This window comes from Miniopterus schreibersii (genome assembly GCF_964146895.1).
Source record: "Miniopterus schreibersii genome assembly, chromosome: 5".
In the NCBI taxonomy this organism is placed as follows: domain Eukaryota; kingdom Metazoa; phylum Chordata; class Mammalia; order Chiroptera; family Miniopteridae; genus Miniopterus; species Miniopterus schreibersii.
The window spans coordinates 39011391-39029832 of NC_138106.1; the positions used below are offsets into that span (position 1 = coordinate 39011391).

General features: G+C 38.9%; 1 protein-coding gene across 4 annotated transcripts in view; it reads left to right on the forward strand.

Moving 5' to 3' along the window:
• The window catches only part of LPP (LIM domain containing preferred translocation partner in lipoma), a 617231-nt gene that overhangs the window by 194661 nt on the left and 404128 nt on the right, over positions 1-18442 (forward strand). For all 4 annotated transcript variants that reach the window (XM_081138106.1, XM_081138104.1, XM_081138105.1 and 1 more), the window contains one exon: positions 11470-11671. In XM_081138106.1, the coding sequence (XP_080994232.1) occupies positions 11479-11671 (193 nt within the window). In that variant the 5' untranslated portion in view covers positions 11470-11478. The remainder of the gene's footprint in view (positions 1-11469; positions 11672-18442) is intronic.

An 18442-nucleotide genomic window follows, 5' to 3' on the forward strand; every position in this document is an offset into this window, starting at 1 on the left:
CCTCATTATCACAGTGTTATAAGTAGAGTGACTGTATAAGTTACCATCTAAATTGGGACACTTCTGAGAGTGAAAAGAGGCACTGTTAATAATCACACTGAAACAGCAGGCATAAATTGGATGTATGGCCACCCTAATTATAAGGAGCTGTAGCAAACATGTTGGAAATGAGGACTCAAATGATTCAGAGGCAGAGCTTGCCTCTTGTACTCCCACATCCTTAAGTTTACCTTCTCTTTTATCTAATAATCACTTGCTGAACACTGATAGGACAGACTTTGTATTAGGCACTAAAAAAACAACGGAAGATACCATCTTTGTTCTTTATTTACTTAAAAACACTGCTGTAATATTTTAGAGCAGTGGGTTTTCAACCTGGCTCATAGCATAGCCCTCATAGGAGGGCAGGGGAGGAATAGTCAGCCCTTTGTATTCACGAGTTTGGCATCAAAAATATTAAGAAATAAGTTGTATTGTTGCTGATGTGTACCTACGTAGGTAGACCTACAAAGGTTGTGCCTGTACTGAATATGTACAGACTTTTTCTTCACAATTTTTCCCTAAACAATACAGCATAATAAGAATTTACATAGCATTTGCCTTGTATAAGGTATTGTAAGTAATCTAGAGATGATTTAAAGTATCTAGGAGGATGCTCATAGGTTATATGCAAATACTATGCCTTTCTATATACAGGACTTGAGCATCTGCAGATTATGGTATCTGAGGGGGGTTCTGGAGCCAATCCCCCTAGGGATGACTGTAATGCATTATACTTCCCGTACGAGTGAAATGTATTCTGCCAAAGGACGAAGATTTAAATAAAGTCTGAGGAACTGTTTTATCAATTTGTCTATTTTATTCTTGGGATTTTCTTAAAGATTTGGCATGAAGAAACAATTTTTTATTGAAGAAATGTTTGAAAATTATTGGTTTGAGGTTCTAAATTTTATGTTATTGTTCTAAAGCCCTAAGACTAGTTAAAAAGAAGTAAGAATTTGACTGTGTTTTTTTGTGTGTGTGTGTGTTTTTTTTTTAACTTGGAATACAGGAAAAAATTTTGAATAGGAAACAAAAAATGACTTTAAATATATGGAGGGCTGCCATATATAAGTGGGCTTGTGATCACAGAGGGCAAAGGTGAGACAGATAGGTGGTTCTCATGGGGACAGATTTCAGCTACACATAACTTTCTGGCAGTTACAACTTTTCTGCCATGGAAGGGGCTGTCTTTAGAGGTAATGAGCTCCTGGTCATTGGATATGTACAAGCAAACTTAACAGATAGTTAAGTTTCAACCTAAGCTCTACATTAGAAGAAATATCTTCATTAACAATTTGGATATTAAACTCCTCTATTGGTGACTATTGTGTCTTTAGCTACTACCTTAAAAATGTGTGTGTTTTATTTCCCAAGAATATTAGCCAATTCAGTACATTCTTCACATATTGCATTGTGTTTTTTCATGTTGGTCAATAATTGATAAAAATGCAGAAGGCACAACACCCATACTCTCATCGAGATAAATTTAAAAGGGAATAACATTCACTGATGTCATTCTGAAACTGCTCTGAAACTGCCTGGCTCAGTCTCACTCAGCTGCCATTGGTCAATGTGTATACAGTTTTTGTCTCTGTTTCAAAATCTTGAAATAAAGTGGAACAACTTCCAACATGACTTAAGAAAAAGGTCACCAGTTAAAAATGGTTTCAATTGTTTTGCTATTAAATGTGAAATTGCAAAACTAGCTTCCCTTACATAATTTGAATTTATAACACATTCTGATGAGAAGCTTGTCTGTTTTTCATACCATTTCAAATACTGAGAAATTTCTCCAGGCTCTTGGATTGGTGTTAAACAAAATTTTTTATTTCAGAGCATATAATGTATGAAGTTGAATCTCTTTGTTTTCTAAAACTGTATTCTCATGGTCCTTGAAGGCTGAAAAATGTGTATCTCTCCTCTCTCCCTTTTTATTTTTCCAGTATCAGGGCATTTTTATTTAATTTAACAATATCATTATACTCTAACCTTAGAATGAAGTTCGGGGTTTAACAAAAATTTACTATGGGGATTTAGTATTAGAGAAACCAAGATGATTAATTTATAGAACATTATTACATAAATTCAATAACATTAATTCAAATTACTGTGTCCAAACTCTATGCAAAGGCTCTAAGTTAGTTTATGACCAGTTGTGACAATAGTATACAAATAGCACAGTTGACAGGTGACAGTTTTGTGAACAATATAATGTTCAGAGGCTGAAGTGTAACAGTTAGCTCTATGTCTTGTTGCTATGATTACTCTTAGCAGTGTATGTGGCCTGGATAAACATTGCTTCAGAGTCACATGTAGTATCATCAGATAAAAATATGGCCCGAGATTTGTCAAAAATGGACTCATTCATTGAAGACAAAATTAAATATTTTTACTTTTGCAAGTTATATCTAAAATGGAATTATTTTTCTGTTATTCTGTTTACATTTATTTGGGGTACCAAAGTGAATCTGTAATAAAGGAAAATACAAACAAAATTATTAAAAATTAAAATCCATTAAAACATCCCTCAAGTGCTAGTAAAATTTTATGGCCTGTCTAATGGGCACAACAGACTTGCAAACAGGTAACGAAAATTCAATGTTTGTGTGTTTTAATACAAGTTTGAACAAGCTGTCAGGGGAATGCAGACAAATGAGCAGTAATTAACTTGTGGACTTACTCACTTAGTGGTGGATTGGGAATGAGAAAATTCCAGATATCACCAAAGAGATTACCAGGCTTCATCAGAGATTATATTGGTGACTTTTCCTCTGTCATGTTTTCATCCTAGTGAGGGAGCAAGATATAAACCAGGAGTTTAAGACCCTTATGAACAGGAACCTTGTCTTTATAAATCCAGATTTCCACTTTGAGAAGTAGATGTGCTGAACTCAAAGGCCTCAAGGTATTGTTTGCCTCTTTCTCTTGGCCTTGTACAGTAAAACACTCTGTTAGAATCAGAGACAGAAGAAGCCTTTTTAAAATAACATTTTTTGAAAGCACAGCACGTCTTACACTCTCCATACCACTAAAGCATAAATGTTGTAAGAAGGATGTTGGAGATCATCTTCTTAATGCTTATTATTTTGGAGGTGGAGAAATTGAGGTCCAGAGAGGGTAACATTTTCTTGGCCACTTAGCCAAGTAGAAAAATTGCTGTTACATGTAACCCAGAGTACAAGATTGGGGTCACACGACTTCTGTGCTAATTTTCAATGTCATGGGTGCTCATTCTTTTGGGAAACTCTTTAGTCCTTGCTCATTTAAGTGACTTTTGTCTACTCTTTTAAATTGTCTTCCAACAATCAATAGAATTACTAGCTTTTTTAGTGAAAATTTTCCATTGCAAACACTGATATGTACTAGCTGCTGTGATAACTTGAAGAAGCCACTTCAGCTTCTCTAAATCTTGGTGTTTGAATATTCAAATTAGAAGGAACAAATTAATTCCTAAGATTTCTCCCAACTGGGACTCTGTGACCTCCTGGCATTGAATATCTTGTCCTGGCTGTTGGCATCATGTCTCTTTTCTTCCATGACTGATGGGAGCTGTCACCACAAAGACCAGTTGGTTAGTAATTGGTTTAATTCTATTCTGTCCTTTACCTTCTCTTGAGAGTCCTGGTCTTTCTGATATTGTTTCCCTTTCAGAGATGATTGTTCCCTTTTCATGTGACATTCTGAATCTGAAGTGAAAGTACAATGTGGAGATATGTCTCTATTCTGCCTCACTTCTTCATCATAGACAATTGTTTACTTGTCTGGACTGATGCTTCTCTCCTGTGATGCTCCTTTGTTTGCCTGGGATCTTCAAATGCACTTGGCAGCCACTGAGGATTGTGCCTTTAGCATTAATTTGTATTCATATTAACTTTGTGCAAGGAAGGTTGACATTTATGAGTTGATTCCTATCCTACCTCCCTTCATTCTATACTCCCTGGTCGGTCAGTGGGACTCCTAGGAGTTAAGATAGTTTTGTAAGCAACCTCAGCTCACTCAACTTGCAGACTTGTAGGAGTTGCAGCATGGAAGTTGGAAGGAATGGTAGCAGGCCTCTAATATTAGTTTACAAACAGGGAGAGATACTGAGATTCAAGGAGGTCAAGATCATAAATCATAGAGCCAACTAGTGGCTGAGCTAGAAATTGCACTGAAGTTCCCTGCATCTAAGTCCAGGGCTTTTTCCAGTATTTCCAACTGTCTCTCAGATAGTCTATATAAAGGTTTGGCATTTCTGTGGAGTTGTTCTCTAGTCACCCCTTCTGAGTAATGCCAGCTGTCCATGCAGAGAGTGGGGCACTTAGCCAGTGCTGGGCCAAAGCTGCCTGTGAAGAGAAATTAAGTGAGTACATTGACATTTTCAGCCCATGACAGATTATGTTTTGCCCTTCTGGCTCTCATCTGACCTGGTACATCAGTGAAAGAGTGATTACATTGGCTATTCAACTACCAATTGTGTGTAATTTTCAGCCTGCCATATTCTTTAACGTTATCTTCCCACGCTTCCATCACATGCCAGGGCATATTTGCTTCATAATTACACTGGTAGGGACTTACCTACATTGTTTGGAAAATGTTTGCCTAAAGTAATTATTTACTTGTGCATAATAAATCTTGATTGATACCTTGGTAATCTCTGAGATCAATCTAAAACTCCCTCCCACAATGAGGAAGATTGAAGAGTCAGGGAAATGGGTGACAAAAAAGAAGGAAAGAAACAAAAACAAAAGCCTATGCTTCCTCACTGATGAGGTAAGAGAAGTGTAGGTGATTTGGAGTCTCCATGTATGACTTTTGTTTTTTTTTTCTTTCTGGCTTGTTTTACAGTCAGAATCTTGCATAGAATCATGAGTTTGTGAGTAGAGGTGTCATTAGTACTCATCTAATTCCATCACTTTTTTTTTCAGTGGTCTTTTCAGAGGAGGACAGTGTGATCACAGAGAGAACAAAGGTTGTACTCTGACCTCATGCTGTATCTAAGACTGTAAGCTGAGTCTGAATTCAGAAGATCAGGGATCTTTTAGCTTAACACCAAGATACAGCAAAGGATGGATAGCTGTAGCCTACATAGGGAAACACATTGTATCATTTCCATAGATTGTTAAGAGGGCAGTTTTGAAATTCTAGGAAGGTGCTAGCTTTGATATAAAGAGGAATGATAGTGAAAAACCTTCAAAGTTATAGGAAAGTGTTATTAAATCTTAATTGGTTGTTTAAATAATGAAACTGTTGCTAAGAGACATGAATCCTTAGTCTGCCATCAACTACTTCTGATGTTTAGGTCATATAATACTTCAGCCTCTCATTTCTTCTACCATTAATGGTAATATTAATACCAGTCTTTCTTCAGTATCATTCATTTATTCGGCAAACATTGACCAAGAGTCAGGTCTTGGGTTAATTGCCAATGGAGATTTGGAGACCAACATAACATGAGTTAAAGATTAATATGAATGCTCAAAGTCAGATATTCTTAACCCTTGAATCAGAATGTATACATAAAGACCCCCAGTTGAAACTAGTATAAGGACAGTTTTGAAAACCACTATTTCAAGCTTATAGCACTTAATGTTAGATGATACCATGTAATGGGTTGGTTGTTTTAAAATTTTGATGATCTAAGTAAATGTTTAAAGAAGTGTGCAATATTGATTTTAGGAAAGAAGGATAACTTGAGCAAGCACTAGTTAGTTCTATTTATGCCGATGATGGTGATGACAGTGACATGGTACCTTTAGAGAGGCTTAGTAGCTTTGTTAATATTTAATGTCACTTTACCTGTGGCCCTAAGTTTTCCCACCTGTAGAGGAAGGGTCTTGGTTACCATATGGCCCTTTGTAGTCTTTTATATTCTGTTGTGCCTTGATTTGTGTGATCAGACTATTGGCTTCATCAGTTTGTGATTCTGTGGCTCATGATGGTCTAAGCTCAATGGAATAGAATAGAGAAGACGTTATGACAAGTAAGATTCAGGAGCTAGGAATGGAGATAAGAGCAAAATCTACTGTTTCTTTGCGTTGTGGTGTTCTCCTTTATCCTTCAAACAGAAGGGTGGTACCATGGTGAAGACCATGGATTTGTGGTTGAAGATCTATGCCCAGGCTTCAGCTTTGATATTTGAGCACATTAATTCTTAAAGCCTTACTTTCCAGATCTGATAAATGTGGATAATGGCTATGAAGATTATGTGGCCATTAGAAAATTGCTTAGCCTATTGTAAGTTCTTAGTAAACACTTGTTATTTATTGTCAGTCTGTGGTGTTCTTGTACCTGCTGAACAGAGAGGGTAATAATAGAAACTTCTTAGGTTCTTTATATCTTCTTTGCATTTGACTATAGTTCCTAAAAGACCAGTGCACCCCAACTCTCTGACTTCCTTAAGCATTAGGCATCTTGCTTAGAGGAGGGCCATTTCTCTTTTTTCCTCTCTTCTCATTGTATATTTTCAGAGCTTCTGTGGAGATCTTCCCTTTCACTTCTTGCTTTCATGATTATAACCTTAGAGTGAAACCAATCTAGAACCAGAGGAAGTAAGAGTAGGCTAAGTTTTGGTCCAGCAAAACCAGCTCTCACCACTGCTTCTTTGTGTCTACATTGGATGTCTCTTTGAGAAGCTGAGAAACCCCAACTTACATGTTCTAGTTCATGCCTTCACTAAACTTGTGAGGCTCCCTCAAACCCATTTATCAAATTGAAGGGCTGTAATTAAGATTGCAGAGAAGGAAAACACTATAGAACATTAGAGCTGATTGGGACTTTACAGACATTCATTTTGCAAATGAGTATCCTTTCTTGTTGAAGGTCACACTGGCAAAGCTGAGACTAGAACTGGGGCCATAGGGAATCTAGCTGATTTATTGCCTTCCTTGGATCCATCCTCCATGGATTAATTTTCCTTACATACAGTTTTCACTCTTATTAGATTCCTGTTCAAAGATAAAAGTTCTAGCTTCTTCTCTATATAAGACCTTTAATACACAAGCACTTTTATCTTCCAAACCTTTTCCCTAAGTAGTCACCTTGAGCCCCTCATTTTGGTACAAGTGGTCTGCTCCTTGCCCCCCAGAAATGCCTTGTTTCTTCCTTGAGCTCACAGTATTTCCAGGCATCATCCCTGTTGTTCCATTTAAGTTTTAGAGCCATCCAGCTTTCAAAGTACATGTTAAGGGATATCCCTGCCAAGCTTGGGCTGGCTCCTGTGACATAACCCAGATTTTTGTATGGTTTGTGTTTTTCTCTTTCTCTTTTCACATGTGTAGATATATTGCCCTCAGGTAGACTTTAAACTTTTTTGAGTACAGGATGAGAATCTGATTCATCTGGAGCTCCAGTGCCAGACAAATACATTTATTTATTCATTAAATTAACAGACATTTTTATTGAGTACCTATAATGTATTAGGTCCTGGGATTGGGGAATGATAATTACTTATCTCAAGGATCCAAGAGTTTAGTTTGAGATACAGGCAAGCAGAGAGGCCAAGTGTTGTGTGGTGAGTGTGGTGACAGGAGTTGTGGAAGTACAGTAAAAGGGTAAGTAACTCGAACCTGAGGAGAGAGGACAGGAATCATGTCTTTAAGGACTAGTAGGAAGTTAGCTCAGGGTCTAAATAATGCAGAGGAAATGGACATTATTTTTAATTGAGAGTTAGCTTGGTTGAAAGGGAACAGATAAAATCCAAAGATCCAGTAGAATTTCCAGCAGAATGACCTCAAAAGAAGCATAAAACTCTACAAGTATAGAAGTTATTAGAAATATGATTAAGATCTATTATTTAAGAAATTATTATATCTAGATGACTTACATTGAATTCTTATAAACCTTTAAATAGCACATAATTTCTCATCCTTAAACTAACACAAAGAGTAGAAAAGGGTACAGAATCTTTGTATCAAAACCTAGTAAAGTAAAACAAGTAGAGAAAAAACACACTACAGAACAATCTTACTTATGATTTATGTACAAAAGTTCTATGTAAAATAGCATATTTAATTCAATAACATATCAAAACACTACAGCTGAGATTGAGTAGGATTTTTCTAGAAGTGCAAAGCTGGTTCAATATCTGGAAATCCAGCAACATGAATCATTATATTGCTAAGTTAAGGGAGGGAAAAAGGTAATTATATCAGAGTCTGTTAAGGACGGTAATACAGAGATTCTAGAAAGGGATGAGTAACCAAGGAGATAAGCCTTCAGTCACTCATCCATTCATGCAAAGCATATTTTTCTAAGGGCGTCCTAAACTTCCTAACCAGGCACCGTGCTGGTATAGTGAGGTCACTCAGGAGCTTCCAGCTTATTAGAGCAGATCGGCAAGTGAAAAAAATGGCTTCTGTGTGGACAGTTATAAGTATGAAACAAATACTGAAAGAGCCCAGAATCAAGCTACTCATTTTGGGGGAAATGTTTTTAGCATTAGAGACATTTGAGTTGGGTCAAGATTTAAAAAAAGTCTCAGTAGAAAGCAAGGGCAGTGAAATGCATTGTAGACGGTAGGCATGGCATGAGCAAAGGCTCAGGTCATGAACATTCATTATAAATCCTGGGAAGGGTGTCACTGGGCCACTTTTGACATACCAAAGAGTGATAGTAGAAGATGCTGTGAAGGTCATCTGCTGCAGATACTTGGCCAGACCCTGGCATTCTGAAGAGGTGGAGCTGGAGGTGCCTCCATGGGGAGGGGAGTGTTAGGGTAACAGATGGTGCTGGGGAAGACTGAAAAGATGGTGGAGTCAATGATTTGCATATAGATGCTTAAGTTTCCATTGTTCATGCTCTCCCAGAAAAATTCCACAGTCAGTTAGCATTGTGGGATTTTGCTCTGGAAGTGTACTTCTTTGCTTTCAAAATCACTGCATCCTATACTAGCCCATTTTTAAAAGTTTCTACTTTGGAATAACTTTAGTGTTACAGAGAAGTGGCAAGGATATTAACCCATTTTTAAAAAGGTACAAGTAAAATTTATACTGCAAAAACATATAGCGCATTAAAATTTCCAAATCTTTTTTTTACCCTGCCTGTTTCCCACTTATAATCACTTTAGTCATGTTGAAAGCAGAACATACACTTTTACACCTTTTAGTAGAAGACCGAGAATCAATTTTTAAAAAAAACACACACAAAATTAGTGTTTCTCAACCCTGAGAGATGGGCTTGGGTTTTCTTTCCTTTTTTTTTTTTTTTTTTTCTTTTTAATCTTCTCAAATGATTCTAAATAACACAGCTAGGTTTAAGAACCATGAGTAAGCCAAACGTTCAAGGATGCTTTTCTATATTGGTTTTGTGCTAGGCCTTGTAAGGATGATTTAGGGATGTGTGAAATATACTCCCTGCCCTTTCAAGGAACTCACAATTTAGTAAATGTATATGTACACAGTGTGTGCATGAGAAACGGGGGGAAGAGGAAAAGAAAGGCCCTGAAAGCAAACTGAAAAGCTAGTTACTGGCTTCAGTAACAAAAGCCTCCTGTCTGTCAATTTAGAATCCTTTTCATTGATATTAATGTTATCATCTTTTAAAAAAATCCTCACCTGATATGTTTTTTGTTGATGTGAGAGAGTGAGAGAGAGAAAGGGGGAGAGAGAAAAAGAGAGAGAAAGAGATAGAGAAACATTGATTGGTTGCCTCCCATATGCGCCCTGACCAAGGATCAAACCCACAACTTAGGTATGTGCCCTGACCTGGAATTGAACTCACAACCTTTTTGGTGTATGGGGTGATGCTCCAACCAACTGAGCCACCCAGCCAGGGCAATATTATCTTCTTTTACTGAGAAATCTATACCTCTAACAGTTTCCTCTCCTCCCTTTGAATAGCACTTTACAATATGTAAAACACTTTAATTTTGTTATGTCATTGGTTACCATAAAAACTAAGGAGGATTTGAGGAGGTCAGGGCTTTTATCTTAATTTTGAGGGGGTGGAAGTACCTGAGACAATTGATAGGGACATGGAGGTTGCTCAAGGTTGTGACTCTTATCCTGTGTGACCTGATGCTAACACCCAGGCGACACTGTTCCCCTTCTTTCTTCTTTACCCCATCTGTCTATTCCCATGCCACGTGCTGAGTGAGGCCTTTATTTTTTTCTGCATTTCCAGTGCTTTTGTCTTTACAGACATCTGGAGGTAATCATGTAGCCCTCTCAATTAATTCAGCTCAATTAATAAATTACTGGGTGGATTTGGGTTTGGAGCGGGTGAGGGTGCCTTCCGGGCCTCCCTGTACTGAAAGGCTCTTCAATCAGGCTTGGAGAGCCTCCCCCAGCAGCAGTCGCTGAGGCTCAGCCCCAGCCTGCAGGCTGCCTACAGGGGTGATTGGCTCACTCTGACATGTAAGCATCACTTTTCTTTCCTTACACAGTGTATTCTAATCTGTTTAGAAGAGCATCTGGGCTGGGCTGGTTTGTCCGCTTCCTAGTTAAGTTTTTCATAAAGGTCCAGTATGAAATCAGTTCACCACAGTTCTTCATGGGGCATTTCTTTGTCATGTGGGACTGACGGGTGCATTACAGGTTTGAATATTCTGGCCCCTGGCCAGTAAGTGCCAGTAATTATCCTAGGCATAGTGGCAAACAATGTTCTCATCCTCTAAACTCCAAGTGCCCCTTGGTGGGGCACAGAACTGCTCCTGCCAGAGGGACCATTTTAAAGTATCTTGCCATGTATCTTGTATGCCCTGTTTCAAGAATCGACTTTTGGAGGTTCCTAAATGCCTAAATAAGTTTAAGATCCTCAGGCTTGCATGTAAAGCTGACTGTGTTCTGACTCCATTCCACATTTAGCTTTTTTGCTAGCTACTTTTTCTTATTCCGCCCCCAGTCACACTAAGTGTAAGGCCTGTGTCCATGTAACTTTGCTAACATTGCTCAGGCCTGACCTCTACTCAGCACTCAAGGCTCTGTCCAAAGGTCACGGCATCAATGAGTTCTGCTGCTGCTGCCAGCAAGGAGTGATCTTATCTTTTTCTGCAGCAACACTTTTTAATCCTCACTTAAGTAACTTAACACTTCATTTAGGTACATATCATCATTTAATTGGTGTGATAATTATTTTAATAGGTTGTTAATACAACTGAAGGTTTTTCAACCTTACTGGTATAAGATTCTCCTACCATAGAAACTACTCCAGGTTATGGATGATTTCTTACTTATATCTATTTCCTGGGGTGTGCTGGGCACTAACATAATACCTGTTAGAAGAGAGGTATTTACGATGAATTAGTTGGAGTGTTTAGTTATTCTTCTGCTCTTCCCCCTCCCCTTTTCCTTCTTCCTTCATCCATCTTCTCTCTCTTCTTTCTTCTTCTCAGAGAGCTTTTTCAAGATTTCATTAAGTATGGATTAAAATGAAATAATAACAAAGTAAGGTATGTTGCCTCATTTTCATGCTTCCATAAAAACAACTGTATATATTTTTTAATTCCAGATTCCAACAATGTCTCACCCATCTTGGCTGCCACCCAAAAGCACTGGTGAGCCCCTTGGCCACGTACCTGCACGGATGGAGACCACCCATTCCTTTGGGACCCCCAGCATTTCAGTGTCCACACAACAGCCACCCAAAAAGTTTGCACCGGTAGTTGCTCCAAAGCCCAAGTACAACCCATACAAGCAATCTGGAGGTGAAGGTAAGTGTAGGGATTTCAGAGTTGGGTTTCCAAAGCGGGAGAGTTCAATGTAATTAAAGAGATTTACAGCACATTGTATCAGAAAAAGGTAGCTCAAGAATTTGTAGTGTTTCTCTCATAGTTAATTATCCAAGGACACCTAGGAACTATCTAAGCCAACTCTTATTTTAGGGATAAAGAGATTGAGACCTCTCAGGGGTTATATGGCTATGGTTACACAGTGAATTAGGGCTAGAACCTAAACTAGAACTCTGCTCTCTTCATTCACAGCTCACTGTCCTTCTGCTGCATTGTCCCCTCCCCCCTCCCATTGTCCTGCAGAAATGTGTCTACACCCTAGTGGACTCTCCCTCTTTCCATTGGACAAGTGTCCCAGAATGCTGCTATGTGGTCTAAAGGGAAGCCCATGTGGAGTGAACCTAGTAAGGACCTGGAATTGGATTGCTTTCTCTGGCTATTTTTCCCCCCTCTAAGCTACTGTAGGATAAAGTTGTTTGGAGAGCTCTGTGAGATCTGCATTTGTTGAAGCGCACAGACAAATTTGAGTGAAGCCTAGCTTTAGGGGTTTTAATCACAGTACATTCAGTTGACATCAAGTGGAATGTGAAGATCCACATGAGCTCAGCATCTCAGGCATATACATATGTGCATGTTCACACATCACCCCACAGGGAGCACAGAGAATGCGTACTGTTTGGTTGAAGTGATTCCACACTTTGGCTAATCAGTGTCTGCAATTCATCCAAACTCATGAAAGTAACCAACAAACAGAGAACGTTAGACTTCTGGTTTCTGAGAGAGGAGGCAGTGAAAGGAGATTTAGCCCCCTTGCTCTATTTTCTCTCTTCCCCTCACCCTTTTTTTTTTTTCAAATTACTGTATTCTCTCCAGGATGTTTCTACTTTGTTCTTAGATGATATTAGTGTTTTTGTTTCAGCAATTTTGCCTGAGACCATTTCACACTCTGTGATATAGTTCAGCCTCTCTTTTATCATTCTAGTTCTCTCCCTGCCCCCAGTCAACACTTTACTAGTCTATTTGTATTTTAGGACTGAAGTCGAAAGCCTAGCCCACATGTCTAGCTGTGTAAGGTGACGGGTTGCTTAGGCAGGTGGTGGGGAGGCCAGGCACCAGCGTGCATGCATGAGCTGTGGCTGTGGGTCCTTCGGCATCCTCTCTCCAGAAAGGGCCATGTCGAAACCACCAGAGAGCTGCTGTGGAAGAACAATAAACAGTGCCCTTGGTGCTCTACTACTCTCCATGGCAGTGCCCGAAGCTATACTGGCCTTGAAGGAGGTTGCATCTTTGCAGCTCATCAGGACTCTGTGGAGCTGCGTTTCTTTGACTCATTGCAGGACTCAGGAAAGAGGTCGGGAAGAGGGAAGATAATCCCTCTTCACAAGGACAAGAAGAGCCATGTGTTGGCTTTCGCACCTTGTTTTCTCAATGTTTCCCCTGGTCTGCTCACCAGGGGGATTGTTAATGTGTCTCCTCACATTTGGGGAGAACTATAATGGACTTCCCTCTAATATGAAAGGAATAAAGACAGGGTCTCTTATCAAGTAGGAGACAAATGTGTGAGGAAGTCTTAAGAGGTATGACAGTCGATGCACAGCCAAGGGTGAGAGAGGGAGCGGGTCCTATATGAAGTCGGGCATGCAGGAGAGGGAGGAGAGCCACATATAATGGTGTCCCGCAGACTCCTTCACTCTGAACACTGGGAATTACGGTGAATTGGCTCTTGGGGCACTCGTGCCTGAGGTGCCCCGCCTTCTTCACTGCATCATGTGAGGTTCACTCACAGTTTATCTTGTTCTCCAGGGACACCGGCGTACTCTCCGATACTCTGCATCTCTTTGCTCAGCCCCGTGCTTTTTCTTAACTTGCCATTACACACCTTTTGTCACCTATCAAATCCTTACTTGTATCACCTTTCCCAAAATGTGTAGGCATGGCCTAGATCAGAAGTAATCACTCCCTTCCCCGGCTTCCCATATATGTCTTACTCTATCAAATTTCTTCTTTGGTTATTTGTCCTGCTCTTGCTCTGTCAGGCACTGAGCATGCAGTCTGTGAGGCACTGCGCTTCCTCATGATCATTTCATTGCCTGCCCTGTAACCCTATGAAGCAAGTGTCTTTTCACATAAAGAGATGGAAGCTTAGAGAGGAGAGGTGTTATCCTGTGCGGTTTCATGGCTACGAAGTTTTTAAAACGAGGCTGCACCCTTATCTGTGTGCTCCCCTGCTTGTCCTGTTCATGGCATATGTGGCACTCAGGCCCCATATGATCGAGATGCTTTCCTGCTTCCTTGTGAGAATGTAAGCTTTGTTTCCCCATTTAAGCAACAAGACATGGTTTCTCACTTGTCCTTATGTTCCTCTTGGCTCTTTTTACGCTACTGTGTTTTTAGTAGGAAGGATTGTGTATGGTCAAATGTATGTCTGTATGTTCTTATGTATGTATATATTTGGATGGATGGCGGATGGCTGGATGGGTGAAGGAAGCACTCAGTAATTCTTTTCTTACAATAAACAGTTTGGAATATGGCATCCTCATATGAAGCAACTCAGTCTCATTTAATTTCTGAAGTCTAGATTCTTTCTTGCAGTTCTGCCAACCTCTCTCTCTTTTTAATATAACCTTTTTTGAATACATGAAGGAAAAACATTTCCCTTGCATATATACATTTTAAAGACAAATATGGGGAAAGGTTTATGGATATTCAGACTTTTTAAAATGAAGTTACTTCTCTTCATCTGCTGTATAGTATGGCATGATATTTGTTAGAAGTACGAGATTTGCTTTACTTTATATTTAATTTAAATGTTAGGGCATTCTCTATTACTCAAAACATTTTTATAATTCATGCTAGTTTTGTTTAAATTTTTATACATTTTTAAAGTTGTTATACTTTTTTTTTTCTTTTTCATTTTTGTCCACTTAGAATGTTCTATGCCATTAGTGAAATCCCCAGGGAGTAGGTAACATTTTTTATTTACAGAGTGAATTGATGATGCCATGGTCTTATGCCTCAGCTCACGCCATCTTTTGCTTTTAGCATACACTCTCCTGAACTTCTGTCCCATAAAATCTTTTCATTCACAGCTTAATTCAGAGACTGACTGGCCTCTAAGAACCCAATCGAAAATATAGAAAGATAGAACTAATAGAAGTCTCATAGTCCCTCTTTTCCTGGTGTCAGTATGAGAGCTGTAGTGCAGGGTGTTAGATGCACAGCCTGCTCAGGGCTGGGTTGGCACTAGACCTCGGGCGCCCTCTGAGTCCAGAGTTAGCCTGGATGCATTATAGTCTAGTGAGGTCTCTTTTTCATCATGCCTTAACCTCTTTATGCGTTTCTCACCTTGGTTATTATATCTGTCACCTCTGGGGGTTGCTTTCACATTTTTAAAATTCTGACTGTGAAAGTGGAAAAGTACCCACATGTTTTCCACAACAACTTATATTTATGTGATACCACATATTATAATTTTCTTTTATAAGATAGTTTGCTAATAATCTTTCTTTAAAGGTCTTTGGCACACTTAAAAGTGGGATGTGCTTCCCCCCCAGTAGGTAGCTGTTTAGGCCGTAGGATCCTTTCATTTTACTACCATTATTCTCATACTTTTATTGATTATTCTTAACAACTTGTGTCTCCTCCCCTGTTTGGAATGTCCCTGCATTTCCAAACACCTTTTTGTGTCCTGTACTATATGCTATGAGCCCATATATATATTTTATGAAGTTTTGTCTTCATACATATTTTACCATGTTAAGTGGCCTTGTCATTTTTGTGGGATGACTTTGGTATGTACGTCTGGTGTTGTCTCATCACCTTCTATTCTAGACTACTGAGGTCAATGGGATGATGTGAGTTTTCTATTGGACTTTAAGGTACGAGCTGGTAGTGTTCTTCATCCTATAATCCGGGTCTCTGCTGTCTCTGCCTCAAATTTGAAAACACAAAACACCTCCCCCTCCAAAACAAAACAAAACAAAACAAAACAAAGCCTTAGATTTTGATGGCAGAACAAGGTATAGATCTTTCTTTTTCAGTTCCCTTGGTAGATATAAAACAAATTGAGATTTCTATGCTTTATTTTCTTGGGATGATTTTGAAATTTGTCATTTTTATCCATTATTACAATAGATTATTATACAGAACGATTTGTAAAGTTTACAAATGAAATTTGTAAAGTTTGTAAAGTGGAGTTCTCTTGTGCCCTGGAGTTGACTTTCTCCAATCTCTAAATTTTTTAAAAACATTTTTAATGTGAAATTTTCGAAAAAGTAAATCCATAGGGTACATATTCAAGGTGACTCAGTAGAATGCCTTTATTTTTGTACAATTCTTTATAGTTCATACAGTGCTTTCATAGTGATATCATTCAGTTCTCAAAAGAGAATTTTACTCTAGCTCTCTGAGTTGGGTGGAACAGATGTTATTGCCATTTTACTGAGTGGTAAGCTACCAGAACTGAAATAACTTATTCAGTAAAATAGTAGAGCTAGGCTCTGCTCTTCATATCTAGGACTCTTACTGATTTTAAAGGGTTCTATTTATTGGAGATTGGACTAGATCACCTCATTTATTTTAATTTCGTTATTTTATTATTTCATGGTCTTTTTAAAAAAATTAATTTCAAAATGGTTACTCTTTTCACATATTATTCCTCTGTATGTTACCTTTTACACAACTATATAATATAAATAAGGCCTCTGTTTTCAATCTTTCCTATATTGCTTCACCTAGACCTTAAAGTTAGATCAGAATGGCCGGAATTAATTCTATTCAATGAAGGAGATTTTATTTTACTAGATCTCTTTGCGCTTTTCTGCTACCCTGAGGTTATTAATCCATTCCGTGAAGGGGGAGATGCTAGTTATAGGTGATTGCTAATTTGCAGTAGACATAGTAACTAGAACAAAATAGCATTGTGAACAACTGAGTCTCCCATGATGGAGGTGACAACCAAGCTTGTTTTCTTTCTGCATTCATACCAGGGCCATTCTTCATGTCTTAATCACAAAGACTCTGAGTAGGAGAACTAGAAAAGAGTTTGAAGGTTATCTAGTCCAGTTCTTTCACTTGTCAGATATGGAAACTCAGTAGGAAAGGAGAAAGAATGGCTTCCCAAAGTTACCTGAGAGTTTTGGGCTGAACTGGGTCTAGAACCCGGCTTTCCTAAATGTGCTCATTTCCACTGTGTCTCTACTGTCTCACACTAGATGAGGCAAGATTGGGGCTTGGTTCCTAGGAATTGATGAGTCCTGCAGGGATTATTGATACTTGGTGAAGAACTAGCCATTAGTGGTGAAAATTCATATAATCTGATTAGGCAGGGCATGTGTTTTCTCAATAGATAGCTAAAATGTGAGGGAAATGGATGGCCACCTATGACAATATAATTAACAGCATAATTTAGAATGGATTTTGCCTATCTTTTAATTTTTTAAAAATTTATCTTTATTGCTGAAAGTAATACAGATATCCCCCCTTTCCCCCCATTGACCCCCTCCACCCTGCACTTGCTAACCCCCCCAGGCCTACTGCATTACTATCTGTGTCCATGGGTTATGCATATATGCATATAAGTTATTTGGTTAATCTCTCCCCACTCCTCACCCCCTTCCTTTGGAAATTCATCAGTCTGTTCCATGTTTCCATGTCTATGGATTAATTTTGTTAATCAGTTTATTTTGTTCATTATATTCCACATATAAGTGAGATCATGTGACACTTGTCTATCTCTGACGGTCGCTTAGCATAATCATATCCAGGTCCCTCCATGCTGTCTCAAAGGGTAGTAGATCCTTCTTCTTTGCAGCTGCATAGTATTCCATTGTGTAAATGTACCACAGCTTTTTTATCCACTCATCTACTGATGGGCACTTGGGCTGTTTCCAGAGCTTAGCTGTTGAGCATACACTCCAATTTGGTGCTGCTTCTCTTATAACAGTTAGTAAAACTTTTTATTTTTTAAACCTGGAATAATCAGTGGCTGAAAATATATGAGGACTGTGAACTCTGAACACTGATATCTAAATATCTAGACTCACAGTGTGCTCTCCTGTCTCTGGAGTCCCACAGTCTCTGTTCCCTGCCGTGAAAGGGGAATCTGGACTGTGACTTTGGAGGTACAAATGACAAACATCTTCTTTATGTAGTCCTAACAGTTCTGTTAAGTTGTCAGCAATCACAGAAGAGCAACTGCAGTGTCTCAGATGTTTGTTTTAATTATGCGTGGTCTGTCATGAGGACTGTCATAAAGTCACTGGAATGTCTGGAACTCATGAGACTTGGGCTTGACCGGCCACCCCTTTTCTGGTTCAGGGTATCAGGGTAAGCATCCTGAGCCTCATCTATCACTGTGGTGTGCAGCACATGCCTTTAACTTTCAGAGCCTCAGGAGGGAAAAAGGACAAGCTGTTCCTTCATTAAAGGGTCAGGTATTAATTGTATGAATTTCATCTTTATATTGCATATTCCTGAAGAAAAAAGAGCTTGTGATTCTTTGGGTGACATCAGAGCTTACCAAATATTCACAGGGTGTACTGGCAGACAAAGGGCCAAGGTTCAGCGCGGAGTCCATAGGGCACTTACCGCCTGACCTTGGCCGTCACACTTTACGATTCCACACGTTCTTCATTTATAAAATTAGCTGGTAGTATGAACTATCTTACAAGATCTTTTTGAGGATCAAATATAACACTGAGTGTGAAAATGTTTTATAAACCACTCTGGCCTCTTGGCTCAGTTGGTTGGAGC